This window comes from Corvus moneduloides, chromosome 2 (assembly GCF_009650955.1).
Source record: "Corvus moneduloides isolate bCorMon1 chromosome 2, bCorMon1.pri, whole genome shotgun sequence".
In the NCBI taxonomy this organism is placed as follows: domain Eukaryota; kingdom Metazoa; phylum Chordata; class Aves; order Passeriformes; family Corvidae; genus Corvus; species Corvus moneduloides.
The window spans coordinates 15690243-15706454 of NC_045477.1; the positions used below are offsets into that span (position 1 = coordinate 15690243).

The following is a 16212-nucleotide window of genomic DNA, read 5'->3' on the forward strand; positions in this document are numbered from 1 at the left end:
TTGTCTCTTTTTGAACTGATCAATGATGGTGTCTTCTGACTATTTCCAATGGAGAAGACTGGGCCAGGGCCGAGAGTAGGCAGGACAGTACACAAACATCCAGAATCCACATTCAGCCAGAGCTTTTCCATAGCCATTTTGTTATTTTATATAACTCCATAGCTTTAAGTTATACAGTGATAGTTGCAGGTGTGTGTCAGAGCACAGCCCCAAACAGCCAGCCAGTTCAGCTGCAGTTCAGCTGAAGTTCAGAAAACCTAAGCCAAAAAGAGAAAGGAAACATTACTCTAACCCAGCTGCTACAACAGCCCTCTCAGCAGACAATTTCAGCATTTTATGCACCAACAGTCAATGGTAAAATAGACAAATGGCCCTGAGCTCAGGGTCATATTTCCCTGCTGCTCTGTGGCTGCCATGGGCACTGAGCACTGCTTCCACTTGTTCTCATGCTCATCCAAGAAATGTTCAGGACTTTTCTAGCAGTGCCATCACTTAATACAGATCAGGCAGGGAGTACTCAAAATACCGTATGAGCCATCTCCCAAAAAAACATGTTCTCCCCTGCACATGTGGCTCTGAATCCCATTTTGGCAGAACAGACTTGAATCTACATTCCTGTTTCAAAATGTGCCGTGGTGAGAAAGAAATGAACACTATTGCCTAGTTCTCTTAATTGTTACTGTTCTCTGTGAGAATCCTGGTGCTTTCCCAAGGCATCCTCCAGCTACATCTCTCCCTAAGGAAAACCTGCCTTCTGGACCCCTTGGAAGTCAAGGTGTGAAATAGTACCAAGTTCTGCAAAAGTTTGAGCTTCCACCTTTTTATGCACAGACCTCTAGGGAAGGGTCTAATACAGACCTCAACAGCATTTTTGGTATTGTAGTCACGCGCACTTGCAAAAGTCCCTTTTGTGGGGATTCACCTGTGGGGTGACTTCTCTGCTCCTCCAACGAAAAAAACTCAAACCCCAAACATAAACAAACAAAAAAACCCCTCCCACCACTCCTCACAAAAAAGAACATACCAGAAAAGCTCTGAAATTCCAGCTAGAGTTAAAAAAGGTATATTCCTAAGGGATAGCAGCACTCTCACATTTCTCTACAGCTGGTGGAATCTAGGAGGAATTCTGAACTGGATACCCAAAATAGCAAGAAGACATCAGGGGACTCTGTGGGTTGTAATAGAACAAGCTTAAGATCCAAAACAGACCACCTGGATTGGATCCCAAAATTCAGATGGCAAAATTTCACCAGTCTTGGGTTAATCAGAGATGGCAAGTATGGCATTAAACAACAAACAAAAACCAACCAACCAAAACTGAAAAAAAACCAAACCCACAACCCAGAAACCAACACAAACAGCAAATTTTTGTGTTTCTCAAGACAAGAATGCCTGCTTCTTCAACAGCAACAGAAGAAGAGGTTCAAAGCTAAAGTACACTCTGGCAAGTTTGGTTTAATGAAAATATATAGAATGTCTAAATGCGTATGTGTACTTTGAAGATAAACTTTAAATCACAATTTTATTTCAAAAAAAACAAGCATCTGATACCATTATAAAAAGTCCTCCGCATCACTAATCAAGAGGAGAAAAAACCGTCAGTTTTCCTAGTATCCTGAGAAAGCATGGGTTCTACCTAATTGTATTTTATTGAATACTACCCTGCTCTCACAAAACTGTGGTGTCAACTGATTAGAAACCATGTGATGCAGTTAATGGTAAAAATAATAATTGGCATAAAATTCAGAGAAAATATGTGCACTTCAAAAAGTAATAAAAATCTCCTCTGGTATAGTAAGAACAAGTCTAATGAGTTAGAAATGAAAATACAAAATGTCAGAAAACACCATCTAACAAAATTCCCTTGTGAAATTTAATTGAAGTCATCATATTTAAATATAAAAGAAAGAAAATGCATAATAAATCTTACTACACTGGGGATGCAAGTAATGAACTACATTCTTGGTATTATTCTGGAAAATGATCTTTAACTGCACTTGTGCAGCAGAAAGAAATCATTAAACTCCAAGAACTTTCTGGCTTTTACATTCTGCTATTTTTGTATTGGTAAAACAATGACAATTACACCTTTACATACCTCTAAGGGTATCTTTTTAAGATACTACTCGTCTCAGTTGTCGTTTCAGTTGCAGTAGGCAACAACATATGGATGGACACATGCAATTACTGTTGTCAAGATAAGGACAGGGGCAACTTGCAAGTTATTGCAGATAAAACATTCCCTTCCCTCTCCCTGCCCTTTTTTTTCTTTAAGGAAACCTTTTAAGTGGACTGAAACATCTCATGTATACCTGTGTCTATACTTATCTGTGATTAGGTCACAGAATTCAAATTAATTTTTGTATGAGGCACAAACAAGTCATGTAAAAATATACATTTTATTATGTACATTTAGAGGTTCAACTTAATTTAAATTGATACAGTTTTTCCTTCTTCAGTTCCATCTTTTTCTTCAGTTCCATCTTTTGCCACAAGACGTTCTGCTGCTTCCAAATATTCTTCTTCAGTGACCTGCAGAAAGATATCAATTTTGTTAGATTTTTAAAAATTATTTCACTCTCCTTGATCCTGAAAATCCTCCCCTCATACTGTCACTGTGATAGGAAAGGACAACGTACACAGACTATCATCTCCTCCAAAATTAAGCAACCTGAATACAAGAATATTCAAACTAAGTTCAGGGAAGATGTCATGGGGCAGGCTCAGAACACATCCTTGGCTAACAAGTTTTGGAAGACATAAAGTACTTTTTTTTTCTGTCTCTTGCCAAATAAGTAAGTAAAATTTTTGATCTGAAGGCTCTAAAACAGCCGCTGTTTAATTTTTACAAAGACTTCCTATGTTTAAACATGTACTGGTAGTGGTTATTTGGTTATATGTGGCTTATAATATTTTATAACATTTATTAATAATAATTTTATAAGTTCCATTTACCTTAAAATATTTTTAATTGTACAAATCATATCGATCAAATAGTATATGGGGTTTTTTTAAATGGCACGATGCATTTTAATAACAAACCTCAGAAAGAGTGCTACCATGTCCTCTACTAAACAAGCAGTTAGATTTCTGATTTCTGTTCACCTGTGAATATTTCCATTCCTAAAGATAAGTTCTTGAGTATACTACCTACCCCTAATCATTCAAATTGTCCTCCTTTGTATTTGGTAACCTGTATTTCACTAGGGAGACTTACCAGCCTCTTTGATCTTTCCAGCAGTTTGTGCCACACAGTGTGGTGAGCCTGTGTGAAATGTCATTAAAGGATGTTAGCAGAGGTAAAAAATAATCTTATCATAGAATAGATTCTGACAAATGTCTAGAAATGATGGCACAATACAATAATAATGCCCAGTTCAAATGCCACAACTTCCAATTTTGGTGTCCAATTGCCCATATTCACGTGGGGGACTTGAATAAATGTCTACCCATTACATGCCCCACCCCCAGAAGTGTTCACAGCCAGGTTGGCTGGAGCTCTGAGCAACCTGGTCCAGTGGAAGGTGTCCCTGCCCATGGAAGGGGAATTGGAACTGGATGAACTTTAAGGTCCCTTCTAACCCAAACCATTCTATGGTTCTATGATTCATCCACTGTGTGGAATCCTTGAGGGGTTAATTGACAAAAATGGGAATTATGCTTAGGAAGGGAACACAGAGATGAGATGAGGAACCCTTGAAAACTTCCCCAACTAAGACAGTAGTACCTGTGCTAGACCATAAGGTCAAAATCATGTAAGTCAACAGGAACAGGAAAAAAGACTCCTGCCCCCACTTTCCATTCAGCAAAGCCTTTGTTTAAGACTCATTAGAGCTAGGATTTTTTTTTGTTGTTGCTGCATTTTACTTTGGTGTAATGAAATTCTTTGAATGGTGTATTTATCATGAGTATAAATACAAAGTTCTGCTCTTTTAAGCAGTCAGTAGCCTTGATGCCAGAAGACTGGCATGCACAACTTAGGCAAGCAGAATGAAATATCCACACAGAAATTACATAGCCGAAACAACACTTTCCATACTGAAAGATAACATCATGGGCCCTCTGATGAAAACTTTTCTAGTTCTGACTGCATATCCACAACAGTTCAGGAAAATGAACCCCAAATATCCAACACAGTCATCATCGGGGCCCTCCCTTTCTACTGCTCCCAATTCTGAATTCCGTTTAGCTACCAACACAGCAGCTAACAAAGATGGGAACATAGGCAAATGTTCTAAATTAAGGAGGAAAACGTGTGAAAAACGGATTACTTACCTTTCAAATGGACTGGCAAGGACACACCTGGAAATCTCCTCATCAATTTCAGACTGGTCAGTCTGAAGATTATGGGCTGCCGTTATCTCATACTGGAAACAGAAACTTGTCCTTGGAATATGAGGACCTTCACTAACATCTACAAAGTCACCAAACCTGGGGGGATGAAAAAAAACCCCAGCCTAGATGTCAAATATATTTGAAGTGAAGTACAATGAGATTAGGTTTTATTTTTGATTAGCAAATTCCAATCAACAGAAAGAAAATCCACACAAATCACTAACCAAATCTAAACAAATCCCCAGCTCAGCATTTTTAAGTTTCCTAAACCAAAAGTATAGGTCACACAATTTCCTTAAATGAACTTAGGAAACTTAAAACTTCAAGTCTAGGAAGGATCTTAGGTTTAAAAGTCCTTGATGCCATGTTGGCTCTAAACTGGGATAAACTGTCATTCACCAGCAAAAGATTTGTCTCCAAGACCACCTACTTTCCACAGTACAGTGTTTACAACCTGCACAGTTATTTCCCTTTCAGTTCTTGGAAAACTGCAAATCAATTAAGAAAAGAGAGACAGCAAAGAAATACTCAGAACAAACCTCTCCCAGAAATCAATAGGTAAGCCCATTTTCCCCTTTACTGAGCAAACCAGAGTGGAAAGAAGGAAAGAATGACACAACATTGTTCTAAAATTTCAAGAACCATCACTGCAAAGACATCTGTTCCTTTAGACAGATGTGGACAAATGAAGAACTCTTTAGACATCTAGAAAACTGAATATCCTACAACAGCCTAAGATAGAGAGAAATTCTTTTAATTGCATGAGATACAACACAAACTCCTGCCTCCAGACTAAGAACTCTGTGTCTTACACTGTATCCCAACAAGCTGTTCTATTCCCACCTCCGCCACTACAAAGCAGTAACTTGCAAGTTAGGAAAATCTTGACAACTTTGAAAAAGAAAAATCCATTATACAATGCTAACACTTGTTTTCAAACAAGTATTTGGTTTGTATTTTATTTAACCTGTCAAGCTGTAGAGATTTATTTAGTTTTCATGTAAAAGCACTGAAAGCAGTAAGACTTCTCTGGCATTTACCACCCTTAACATAAAAAGAAACAGAAATGTAGTATTACAAAGTATCACAAAATAACAGTTGTATTAAAAACAACAAGCAAGCAAACCACCCCAAGCATCTTAAGACAGACCGCAGACAGTAATGAATACAAGTGATCTTTAAATTTAAAGCCATCACAAGTAACTTGCTCTTCTCACTTGCAGAGAGTACTTGCAATATAGTCAAATACTTCAGTGAATCATTACAGAATAGGAGTTCAGTTTTGCTTACCTATGCAACATCACAATTCCTTCCATATTCTGAGAAGCTTTTCTTTCTATCATCTCCATTTTGTATCTGGACAAGAAAAAAAATTATTTTAAAAATCCTCACCTTTAACACCTAGTACTTATAAGAACAGTTCAGAAATTAATTTAATTCATTTAAAATTCCTAAAAATCATGCTTGTGTTTATGTGAGCTTTGAGACTGGTTTAAATTCCTAGTGATAACACATATTGACATGCTTCATTAACAGAGATGTTAGTCAACATTTTTCATGAAAAAATTATGGAGATTATACTGAGCACTACTGAAAGACACTTTAAAAATAATGCAATCATCAGGCACAGTCAACATGGGATCCTGAGACATGATGTTTGGGAATGGTTCAGTGTTGTGCGGGAGGTGGTTCAGACCAGACACTAGGAAGCTTTTCCTTAGGAGATGGTACTCAAACACTGAACAAGCTTCTTGGAGAGGTGGTCGATGCCCCAAGCCTGTCACTGATTAAGGGGCATCTGGGCAATGCTGTAACTTGCTGTAACTTGTCAAACCCACATCGGTCAGGCAGCTGAACTAGGCAGTTGTTGTAGGTCCCTTCCTATTGAAATATCGATTCCAGTCTATTATACGAGGGCCATGCTCCCACAGCAGAGTTTTATTCAGAAAGATACAATGAACCTACTACTACAAACGAGAGTTTTTCAAGTCACCTGTAAGACTAGAAGACACCATCTGACCACCTAAACTGATTTTATGCAATGTGTACTCCTCAACAGCTGGTCACCTACAATACAGCAAAGCGTTCTCTGTGCTTTCTCTACGCAGTATCTAAAGGTACCATCAAAAGTGAGCTCCCACCTGCTGTCTGTGCAGCCAACAAAGCAGAGGTGATGATCCATAAGTCACATTAAAATCACCTCAACATTAAGCTAAAAAACTTGCTATTTTGCAACTTGAGCTTCATCGTAGTTTAATTTTGGTTTACAAAATGATAAATTATTTATCATTTTCTCCCTGCATCTCTCCACCTGCCAAAAAGCTGTGGCCCAGAAATTTTTTTTTCCCAAAACAGAGCTGAGGTATTTTTTTCAGCGAAGAAGACAGGAGGTTTTGAACAAACTTTTTTTATAGCACAGACCAAAGTATTTTACCCATTTTCCCCCTGCAAAGTTCAAAACCTGCATTTCATCAAATCTTCATTTGAAGACACCAGGACATGAAAAATGTACATTTCTTTAAATATGGAATCCTTTCAGCAAAGGCTGAAACTAACTACCAAGCCAAGGCTAACCACCAGAGTTTCAATTTAATAGTAGTGGAATCTTGAAGCTCACTAGTGAGCAAAAGAAGTCTTAGTCTTTCAGTTTGTCACAAAACTACATCCAATAAAGGTGCCTGGTGTTGGCCACTGGGGAGAATAACAAGAACTAAGTAAGTTGGTGTGAGCAAGTTGGTGGAAAGAGAATGGAGGCAGGCTCATTCAGAGCAGTGGGAAAAGTACCTTCTTACTTCACCTGTCACATCTTATTTTAGATTTATAAAACCAAACAGAGATTTGACTTGATTTCTAATTACCTCTTTGAAAGAAAGGAAAATTCAGACACTCACATGTTATGCTGAAACATTTCACGTGCTACTTTTGCTTCAACATGCAGTGTTTCAAAGGGCACGTCTTGATGGATCAGCTTTTTGGCATCCCTTGTAAGAGAACAGAAGTTGTCCTAAAAAAAAGGACATAAAAATTGTAACCACCTTTTCACAACTGTAGTGAACAGATAAAGAACAGCAAATACTAAACATTAGTCAAAACAACAAAGATCATCTACTATAAACCCTAAATACAGCAATTTTACTGTAGGACTGTCTTGCTATTGTCATAAGAGTGCCACAGATCATCACTGTTTTAATGGACAGATTCCATGTCCAGTCAAGTCAATAGGCAATTTTCCATCGAAAACAATACATATTAATTAAACTGACCAGGTTTTCCCTACATGGTACTACACACGCAGCCCTGCTACTGTTAAATACTCATCTATATATCTTGTCTCCCACAGTGGTGTCCTCACTTACAAATAAGCTCTACTGTGATAGATGAAAGTGTAAAAAGGGTACTGAATATTTAATAAATAAGAATTGGTCCCCTTGGACCAGAATCTGAAGTTCTGCATAACTCAGATTTACTAGTAAATAAGCAATTGTTATGAGGTGAAATTACATTTATTATGTCATGTAGAAAATATTTCTAAATAAATTACTTCAGCTACAAGATCACATTGAAGAAAAATTCTGGTTCTTGGGCACAAGAACAAGAATGGGCACCAGATGGGTAAAACATTTGTGATCACAAACAGTTCTGAGATTCAGAGTATTCATATTATTAGATTAACTGCAGAGCATGAAATATAAGCAAGCTATTAAGGAGAGATGCAGCTGAATGTGCTTACAGGTTTTATTCAACAACAAACTGATTCTGCTGTAAACCACCAAAAAATATGCGCCTTATACACACTTTCATTTTCAGAGGCTCTACTCTCACAAAGATTGTGGCTGCATCTATACTACCAAACAAGAGCAGTTGAGGAGGAACAGATCTGTACAGTAACAAAGATGGCACTGAGGTCCCAACAGCCTCATCAACTGTTTCTGAAATTGTACTCCAGACTAGAATTTTCTGTAGCCCCACAAACCTAAAGCCTGCAAGCATGTGGAAGAAGCTCAAGGTTTAGTTTCATCTGAAAGGAACTCTGAGGGCACCCTGCCATAGAACCAGTGTGTGGTAAATTGAGATCAGCTCCCAAAGAGTACTCCTGATGTGTAGTAACTAAAAGGGAAAAAAAGCTCTGTCCCTTCTCCCCTACTAAAAAAGAACAACTGGACAAGGACACAAGCTATACAAGTTTTTGGGCTTACGATTGAAAAGTGCTTACCTTTGCTGGTTTCCAGTCATTCAGTTTATTGTCCAAAACTACATCATAACAGAAAGCTCCAGAGATCACTGTAATTCCAATCCAAAGAAAAAATACTCATGTTTGTAACAAAGTATGTATTTCACAGTCACATTATATTCTTACACCAAAATGAATGAGAAGAAAAACAGAATTATCTTTAGAAATTCATCATAAAACAAAAGTTTTCAACTCTGATTATACTATAAAATGGCAGATTGAACTTGGGTTGTTTTAATTTCCTTTCACTTCACTGAATGAAAAAATAGTTTGAAAGGAGTTTGAATGCAATGTCAGTATAATAGAATCCTAGAAAAGAGAGGAAAAGATACACTGCTTCACAAAACTGCATCTAACACTGCTGGAAAAAACCAAAACCACTCACTTTAAAAATACTTCACAGTTTTTCCATTGTATGCTTCATGCAATAAATACGAACTATTAAATATAAAGAGGAATTTATTCCATAGAGGAATAAGACAATATTAGAGCTGAAGTAAAATGTTTATCCATGACACAAGCACGGCACCAACTTCTGGTAAAAGCAACACAAATTTCTCTGATAGTTTTTAGAACACTCTTTTGTGTATATTCAGCTATGGCTATTTAGAAATCAAATCTATGAGAACCCAGTAAGCTCACACTATTTCTATACATACAGTATAATGATATAGCTGAGTACATCCAAGATTATTCCGAATTCTGGTAGAACTGAAATATTTACCTGTATTTATCAATCATAACAAATGCTGAAATTGCTAAAAAGAGAAGCAGATACAGCACTACACGTGACCAGCAACCAAGCTTCTCATATATTAAAGGCATAAATATGCAGACTTTGTTATTGAAACGACCTCCTCTCTTGTGCATTTTCTCACTTTTCTAAATCTTAAATCAGATCACAGATGAGCACAAGTCGTTACTAAGCTTGTTTGTACCTCAATAATCTTCCAATTTGGTGTAGACATTGTAATTTTTAGTAACTCAAGTGCTGGACAAGTCTATGCAGTTATTAGAACAAATTCCACAGAAACATGTCACATCACATCTAGAAACCTTGCTCATGACACTTCACAATACAGAAGTTTAGTTACTAATTTCAGCTATGAAATCCTAAGTGGTCTGAAACCCAGTGGCCACATGGACCAGTTTTCTGAACATTGATAACAAAATTGGTTTTAGTGTGGTTATTATAAATTAAAGGCAACTATAATAATGTGTAATACACGTATCAATGCTAAGTACTATCAATCATTGGAAAAGGAGCCTCTGATTTTTTTCTAAGTTTGGTTACTAAACACTCACTTAAGAAGCAGCAAAAGACAATCAATACAAAACACTTTTATCACCTGGCACTTCTGGAGCTTTAACTAGGTTGACTGAGTATTCATCCTTGAACGCTCGCTTTAGCACACATGCCATGATCATGGCACAGGAACGCCAATACGCCTGCGAAGAAAATTGCAGAACATGGATTTATTGCCTAGAAGCTGATTATTCCAAAAAAAACCCCCCAAAACTCAACTGGATGATGCAGAAACCTAGCTGCCAATCCAAGCATTCCACCTCTGGAAGTGTTCAAGGACAGGCTGGACAGGGCTATGAGCAACCTGGTCTAGTGGAAGGTGTCCCTGCCCATGGCAGGGGATGGAACTGGATGAGCTTTTAATGTCCCTTCCAACCCAAGCTTTTCCATGATGCTATGATTACTGTCTTTAGTATTTAAACTTCTATCCAGAGATGATTCTCCAAACAGAATCAAATTTAAAAAATCAAAACTGCACTTAGAATGCAAGCCAGATGTAACCCTGGAGATATTTACATCTTAAATCATAGAATAATACAACAATTGAAAGGAATGCCAACAATTCACCTAGCCCACATGCTGGTCCAGCTAATGATAGCCATGATGCACCATTAAAAAGACATTAAAAATGCCTGAACTTTAATGACAACAAAGAAAGCAAGAAAGGCATGGAACTGAAAGGTGCACATAGATTCAAGTGGTCATAATCAGGGCCACCTGCAATGAGGCAAGGTACAGAGAACCAGGGTCACCTACAATGGAATAAGATAATAACTTACCTTGTTTACTTCCTCTGGATCTTCATCTTTGAAGGTAAGGAACTGAATTTCACATGATTTGGTCAAGGGTCTGTACATGTCCCAGATTTCGCCATCCACAACAGCCAGAACAGATTTCTTGCAGTGCCATTCACTTAAATCTAAAGAAAGTAAAAAAAACCCTGAAGTATTAGACAGTTATTAACCACATTTCTCAGGATCTGCAGTTCATACTGCTGCATACGTAACAACAAACTGCAAGTTTCATATTTATAAATGAATTGGAAAGATGAACTGTGAAAAAAGCCTCCAAAAATTAACTGTTTCTACTTCAATTGGCAGCACAACATTCACCATGAGGGGCTAGTTCAGGAGTCCATCCACTTACGCATGGCACAGTTGTATGGCGTAGAGAGAGCCTTGTTCATGACAAACACACTACCAGGGTGCGACTTCCCAGTGTATTTCACTTTGATTTTCTCAATCCGTGGGTGAAGAGACAATTGTCTCTCTTTCTCTTTGGTGAAGAGCTCGTTACGCATCCGAACCACCTCCTCACGTGTCAGCTGAGAGAAAGCTGGTGTGGAGATGTACCCTGGTGATAGGAGAGATACCAAGTAAGCAATATTCCTAGAGTAAGCAATCCTGGGGTGCGTCCAGCAGAGCATCCCTCTTATGAGGAAAGGCTGAGGGAGCTGGGCCTGTTCAGCCTTGAGAGATGACTGAGAGGGGAATTCATCCATATCTCTCAGTGTCTGAAGGGAGGGGTCAGAGCATGGACCAGGCTCTGCTCGGTGGTGCCCATGGGGCATGGGGCAATGGGCAGAAACAGATGGGCAGGAAGTTCTACGTGAACACGAGGAAGAACTTCTTTACCGTGCAGTGACCGAGCACTGGAACAGATTGCCCAGAGAGGGTGTGGAGTCCCTCTCACTGGAGATGTTTCAGAACCATCTGGATACAATCCTGTCCCATGTGCTCTGGGAAGATCCTACTTGAGCAGAGAGGTTGGACCAGATGACCCACTGTGGTCCCTTCCAACCTCAACCATTCTGTATTGCGTTCTGAGTTTTCAAAACCTCTCTATAAGGTGTTGGCTTCTACAACACTGCTGATCACCCACTTGTCTGTCTCAATATATACAAGGTAGCACTTATGCAGCTCCAGCAAGTGACCATGCTGGGCCTGCATTGCCTGCACGAAGTGACAACAGGATACTCTGAGGCAACAAAGAGGTCAAAAAGATTATGAGGGGTCTCGGGCATCTCTCTTATGAGGAGAGACCGCGGGAGCTGGGCCTGTTTAGTTTGCAGAAGACTGCGAGGGGATCTCATTAATGTATATAAATATCTCAAAGGCGGGTGCCAAGGGGTTGGTGCCAGACTCCTTTCAGTGGTGAACAGCAACAGGAGGAGAAACAATGACCATAAACTAAAACACAAGAAGTTTCACTTCAACATGACGAAGAACTTCTTTCCGTGGAGAGGGGCACTGCACTGGAATAAGCTGCCCTGGGAGAGTGTGGAGTCTCTCTCCCGGGACACATTCCAAATCCACCAGGACCTGAACACCGTTCCTGTGTCACCTGCTGGTAGTGACCCTGCCCCGGCAGGGGGTTGGACTGGATGATCACAGAAGTCCCCTTCCAACCCCAGCTACTCTGTGGTTCTATGCAAAGGTTAATGTCGCTCCCTGACTGCAGAGGCCTTTCCCTCAGACAGGCCAACTCCCCTGCGGCCTAATAACGGCACCTCAGCCCCTGAAGGCACCGCCGCAGTACGAGCCGGAGCTCGGCCCGGTCCCACACTCACGGCTCCCGGCTCCCGGCTCCCTCCCGCACTCACGGCTCCCGGCTCCCTCCCGCACTCACGGCTTCCGGCCCGCAGCTCGCGAGCGGCCCACGGCCCCGCCATGTTCACACCGCCAGGGTGCCACCTCCCCAGCTCCGCCGGAAACGCCGGCAAGGGCCGCGCGGTTCCCGCCGCCGCTCTGCGCGCCGCCCGCCGGCGGCAGGAGCCGCCCGGGCCTCGGCTGTCACCGCTCCCTTCAGCAGCCCCGGCACAACTCAGAGCCACAGAATGTATTCTGCGTTGGAAGAGACCCACAACGATCATCGGGAGATCTCATCCTGGTGGGTGAGAGGCTGGACATGCCCCGGCCGTGTGTACTAGGAGCCCAGAAAACCCCCGTGTGCTGGGCTGCATCCAAAGCCCCGTGGGCAGCAGGGCAGGGAGGGGATTCTGCCCCTCTGCCCCGCTCTGCTGAGACCCCACCTGCAGTGCTGCATCCAGCTCTGGGGTCCCAGCACAGGAAGGACATGGGAGCATAAGTTTAGATTAGATATAAGGAAGAAATTCTTCCCTGTGAGGGTGGTGAGGCCCTGGTACACGTTGCCCAGAGAAGCTGTGGCTGCCTCATCCCTGGAAGTGTTCAAGGCCAGATCGGATGGGGCTTGGAGCAACCTGGTCTAGTGGCAGGTGTCTCTATCCGTGGCAAGGGGTTGGAACGAGATGATCTCTAAGGTCCCTTCCAACCCAAACCATTCTGTGAATCTGTGACTGTGATTGTAGTCCAGCTCCTGACCCTGCACAGGACAACCCCAAGAATCCCACCACTGTGCGCCTGAGAAAGAGGTTGTGGAATCTGTTGCAGCGGGGATTACTGCAACAAGCATATTTCAAACCAGGAGTCCCGTGGAAACGAAGTATATATGGACAGATTCGTGGTAGATGTTTCAGAGATGTTTATTTCTCCAGCCGCATGGCCGGGGCTCAGCTCAGGAACTCCCCAGCCATGGCACCCGAGGGTCCTTGGCGTTATCAGCACCAGGGAACACAAACCAACCAATGGGAAATGAAGCTGACCGGGGGCAGGGAAACCCCCTGTCTCCCCCCCCAGGGCCCATCTCCCAGGGATCCATGGCAGGGGGGGAAGGGACCCCAACATCTCACCCGTTTTATTTTAATAAAAGGAGAATGAAAACAACTGGATAAACATAACAAGAACAGTTTCAAGACAAAACAAGCCACCCTCCTGAGTTTTTAAATGTCCAAACAGATTCTGTGGAACATCTTAGGGCTGACACAAGGGAGACAGAACTCTCGGGCATGTTTGTGGGGAAACTGAGGCAGGAGAGGGTTTAATTTCTTCCCTCCCCCTTTGCATCCCCCCCTCAGCATCGGAGAAGAATTGTAGGGAAATGGAATTGTATAGGGAAGCCATGGGGTGAAAAACGGATTAGGAATAAACTGGGGATAGGGTAAACTTAGGAAGGGGTTCATATTGGGTATAGGGTAAAAGGGGGAAGTAGGCTGTGGATAGGGAAATTTCTGGGATGGATATTGTTTATAATTTTGTGCATAACAGCTGCCTTTGACTGGAATACCCCCAGGCCCAGTAACATTTGCTGCTTGTAAACCCTTCTTTCCTTGCACTATATCAAATTGTACAACTCCTCCATCTCCTACACTTTGCAGGTAATTTTTAGGGTTATTCCTTTTAATGGCAGTTCTATGGATGAATAGATCTTCCCCTGTATCATCTCGTGTTATAAACCCATAGTTGTTTTTGACATTGTACCATTTCACAGTTCCTGTGACTTTCGTGCTATAAACTCTTCCTATCACATGCTTGCGTGTTCGTCGTGGGTGCCTGTCCCGCGTGGCTGCTGCCTCGCTGACTCCGACGTCTTGGCCGGGCCCCCGCGTTGCGACTGCTCCGCGCTCTCCAAGCGGCGCTGCTCCGGTGCGTGTCCGGGCTCTGCACAGCCCCGCGTTGCCATCGCCGCTGGCTCCGTGGCCTGTGAGTGGTTCCGCTCCGCAAACTCCACGCTGCTTTGAGTGCGGCCCCGTTTCGGCTCGGCGCTGCGCGGCTTCTCGTGTCGCTGTGGAAACCGCCGCTTCTCCCTCCACAGGGCTCTCCGAGCCAGTTGCTCAGAGCGGCCTGCCATGCCAATCTCCGGTTCCTGGCTGCTCGTGGCCCACGGCACCCGCGGCGCCTGCGGCATCGCTCTCTCACTCGCGGTCGCGTGGCCGGGGACCCCGAGACAGGGATGGGGTCTGCGATAAGGCACAGGCTCCCGAGGGGGCCGGGCGCATCCAGCGCAGGCACTTCCGCCGGCTTGTGCCACAGGGATGGCGGCCGCGCGGCCTCGGCCGTGGGACTATGGCCATCCTTTACTTTAGGGGTAATAGGACCATATAAATGCTCTTGAATAGCTTCACTGACTACCATGGATCCACGCAAGGGTTCAATCACTAATACATGTTCTGTTTGATCTTTCATTTCCCACAAGATCTCGTCCCAAAAACACCCCTGACAAGATCCAGGAGGTTCAATATCAAAAAGTAAGTCTCGAGAAATATAGGAGAAATTTTTGAAAAGCCAGTTAAAAAAAAGTTCTAGATCTCCCGGTTCCATAACTTTTTTGTTTTGTTGTTCAAGGATTCCTTTAACTTCTAGGTACATTTCTTTCTGTGGCTCAGAGAGCCCCATTTCCCACGATTCTTCCATAGTCCAGAGAGAATATCCAAACCAAGGTGAGAAGAGAGAGGTCTAGAGTGGTTATTTTACTCACGAATCTTCCTCAGGGATCGGTATCTTGCTTGCATTCCTCACAGTTTGTTGCAGCGGGGATACTGCAACAAGCATATTTCAAACCAGGAGTCCCCATGGAAACGACAGTATATATGGACAGATTCGTGGTAGATGTTTCAGAGATGTTTATTTCTCCAGCCGCCATGGCCGGGGCTCAGCTCAGGGAACTCCGCAGTCACGGGACCCGAGGGTCCTTGGCCACACCAGGGAACCCAAACCAACCAATGGGGAATGAGACTGACCAGGGGCAGGGAAACCCCGTGTCTCCCCCCCAGGGCCCATCTCCCAGGGATCCATGGCAGGGGGGAAGGGACCCCAACAGGAATCACACCATGTTTGCCCAGAGAAGTTGTGGAATCTCCCTCACTGGACATATTCCAGAACCCATCTGGACACAATCATGTGCCACGTGCTCTGGGATGACCCTGCTTGAGCAGGGAGGTTGGACAGGTAGTCCCTTCCAACCTGACCCACTCTGTGATTCTGAGAGCTTTTGCCCAAACACTGTGTGAGGTCTGGCAGTCTTGGTGCTGTGACCAGTGCCCTGGGGAGTAGTTTCTGTGCATTATTCTGGACAGGAACATATCCCAAAATGTTGTACCTCCACCAGTTGCCACCTGTTCCACCTTGGCACAAACACTTCCCACTTTGCACGGGTTTTGCATGGCTAGGCTTTGGGAAGCGGGCGGGGGGGGCTATTGGGGAGCACCCCTGTATTTTTCTGTGAGAAGCTGCCAGAAGCTTTTCTCGGGTCCAACAGAGCCAATGCCAGCGGATTAAGGCAGACCCACTGCTGGCCAAGGCCAAGCCATCAGCGATAGTGGTAGTGCTCAGGGATAACAGATTTAAGAGGGAAAAAAAAGTTACTCTTCAGCAGCAATTGTAGGCAGATAAGGAAGGAGTGAGAATGTGTGAGAGAAACAGCCCTGCAGACACCAAGATCAGTGCAGCTGGAGAGGGAGAAGGTGCTCCAGGTGCCAGAGCAG

General features: G+C 42.9%; 1 protein-coding gene across 1 annotated transcript; it reads right to left on the minus strand.

Annotated features, from left to right (window-relative positions):
- Positions 1–1851: 1851 nt before the first annotated feature.
- Positions 1852–12597, minus strand: MRPL39 (mitochondrial ribosomal protein L39). The gene is given in 11 exon segments (XM_032097501.1): positions 1852–2532; positions 3218–3267; positions 4279–4324; positions 4326–4431; positions 5626–5691; positions 7227–7339; positions 8549–8616; positions 9916–10015; positions 10652–10791; positions 11019–11225; positions 12501–12597. Coding segments are annotated over 11 exon segments (1041 nt in total). The 5' UTR covers positions 12544–12597; the 3' UTR covers positions 1852–2430.
- Between the last annotated feature and the right edge of the window lie 3615 nt (positions 12598–16212).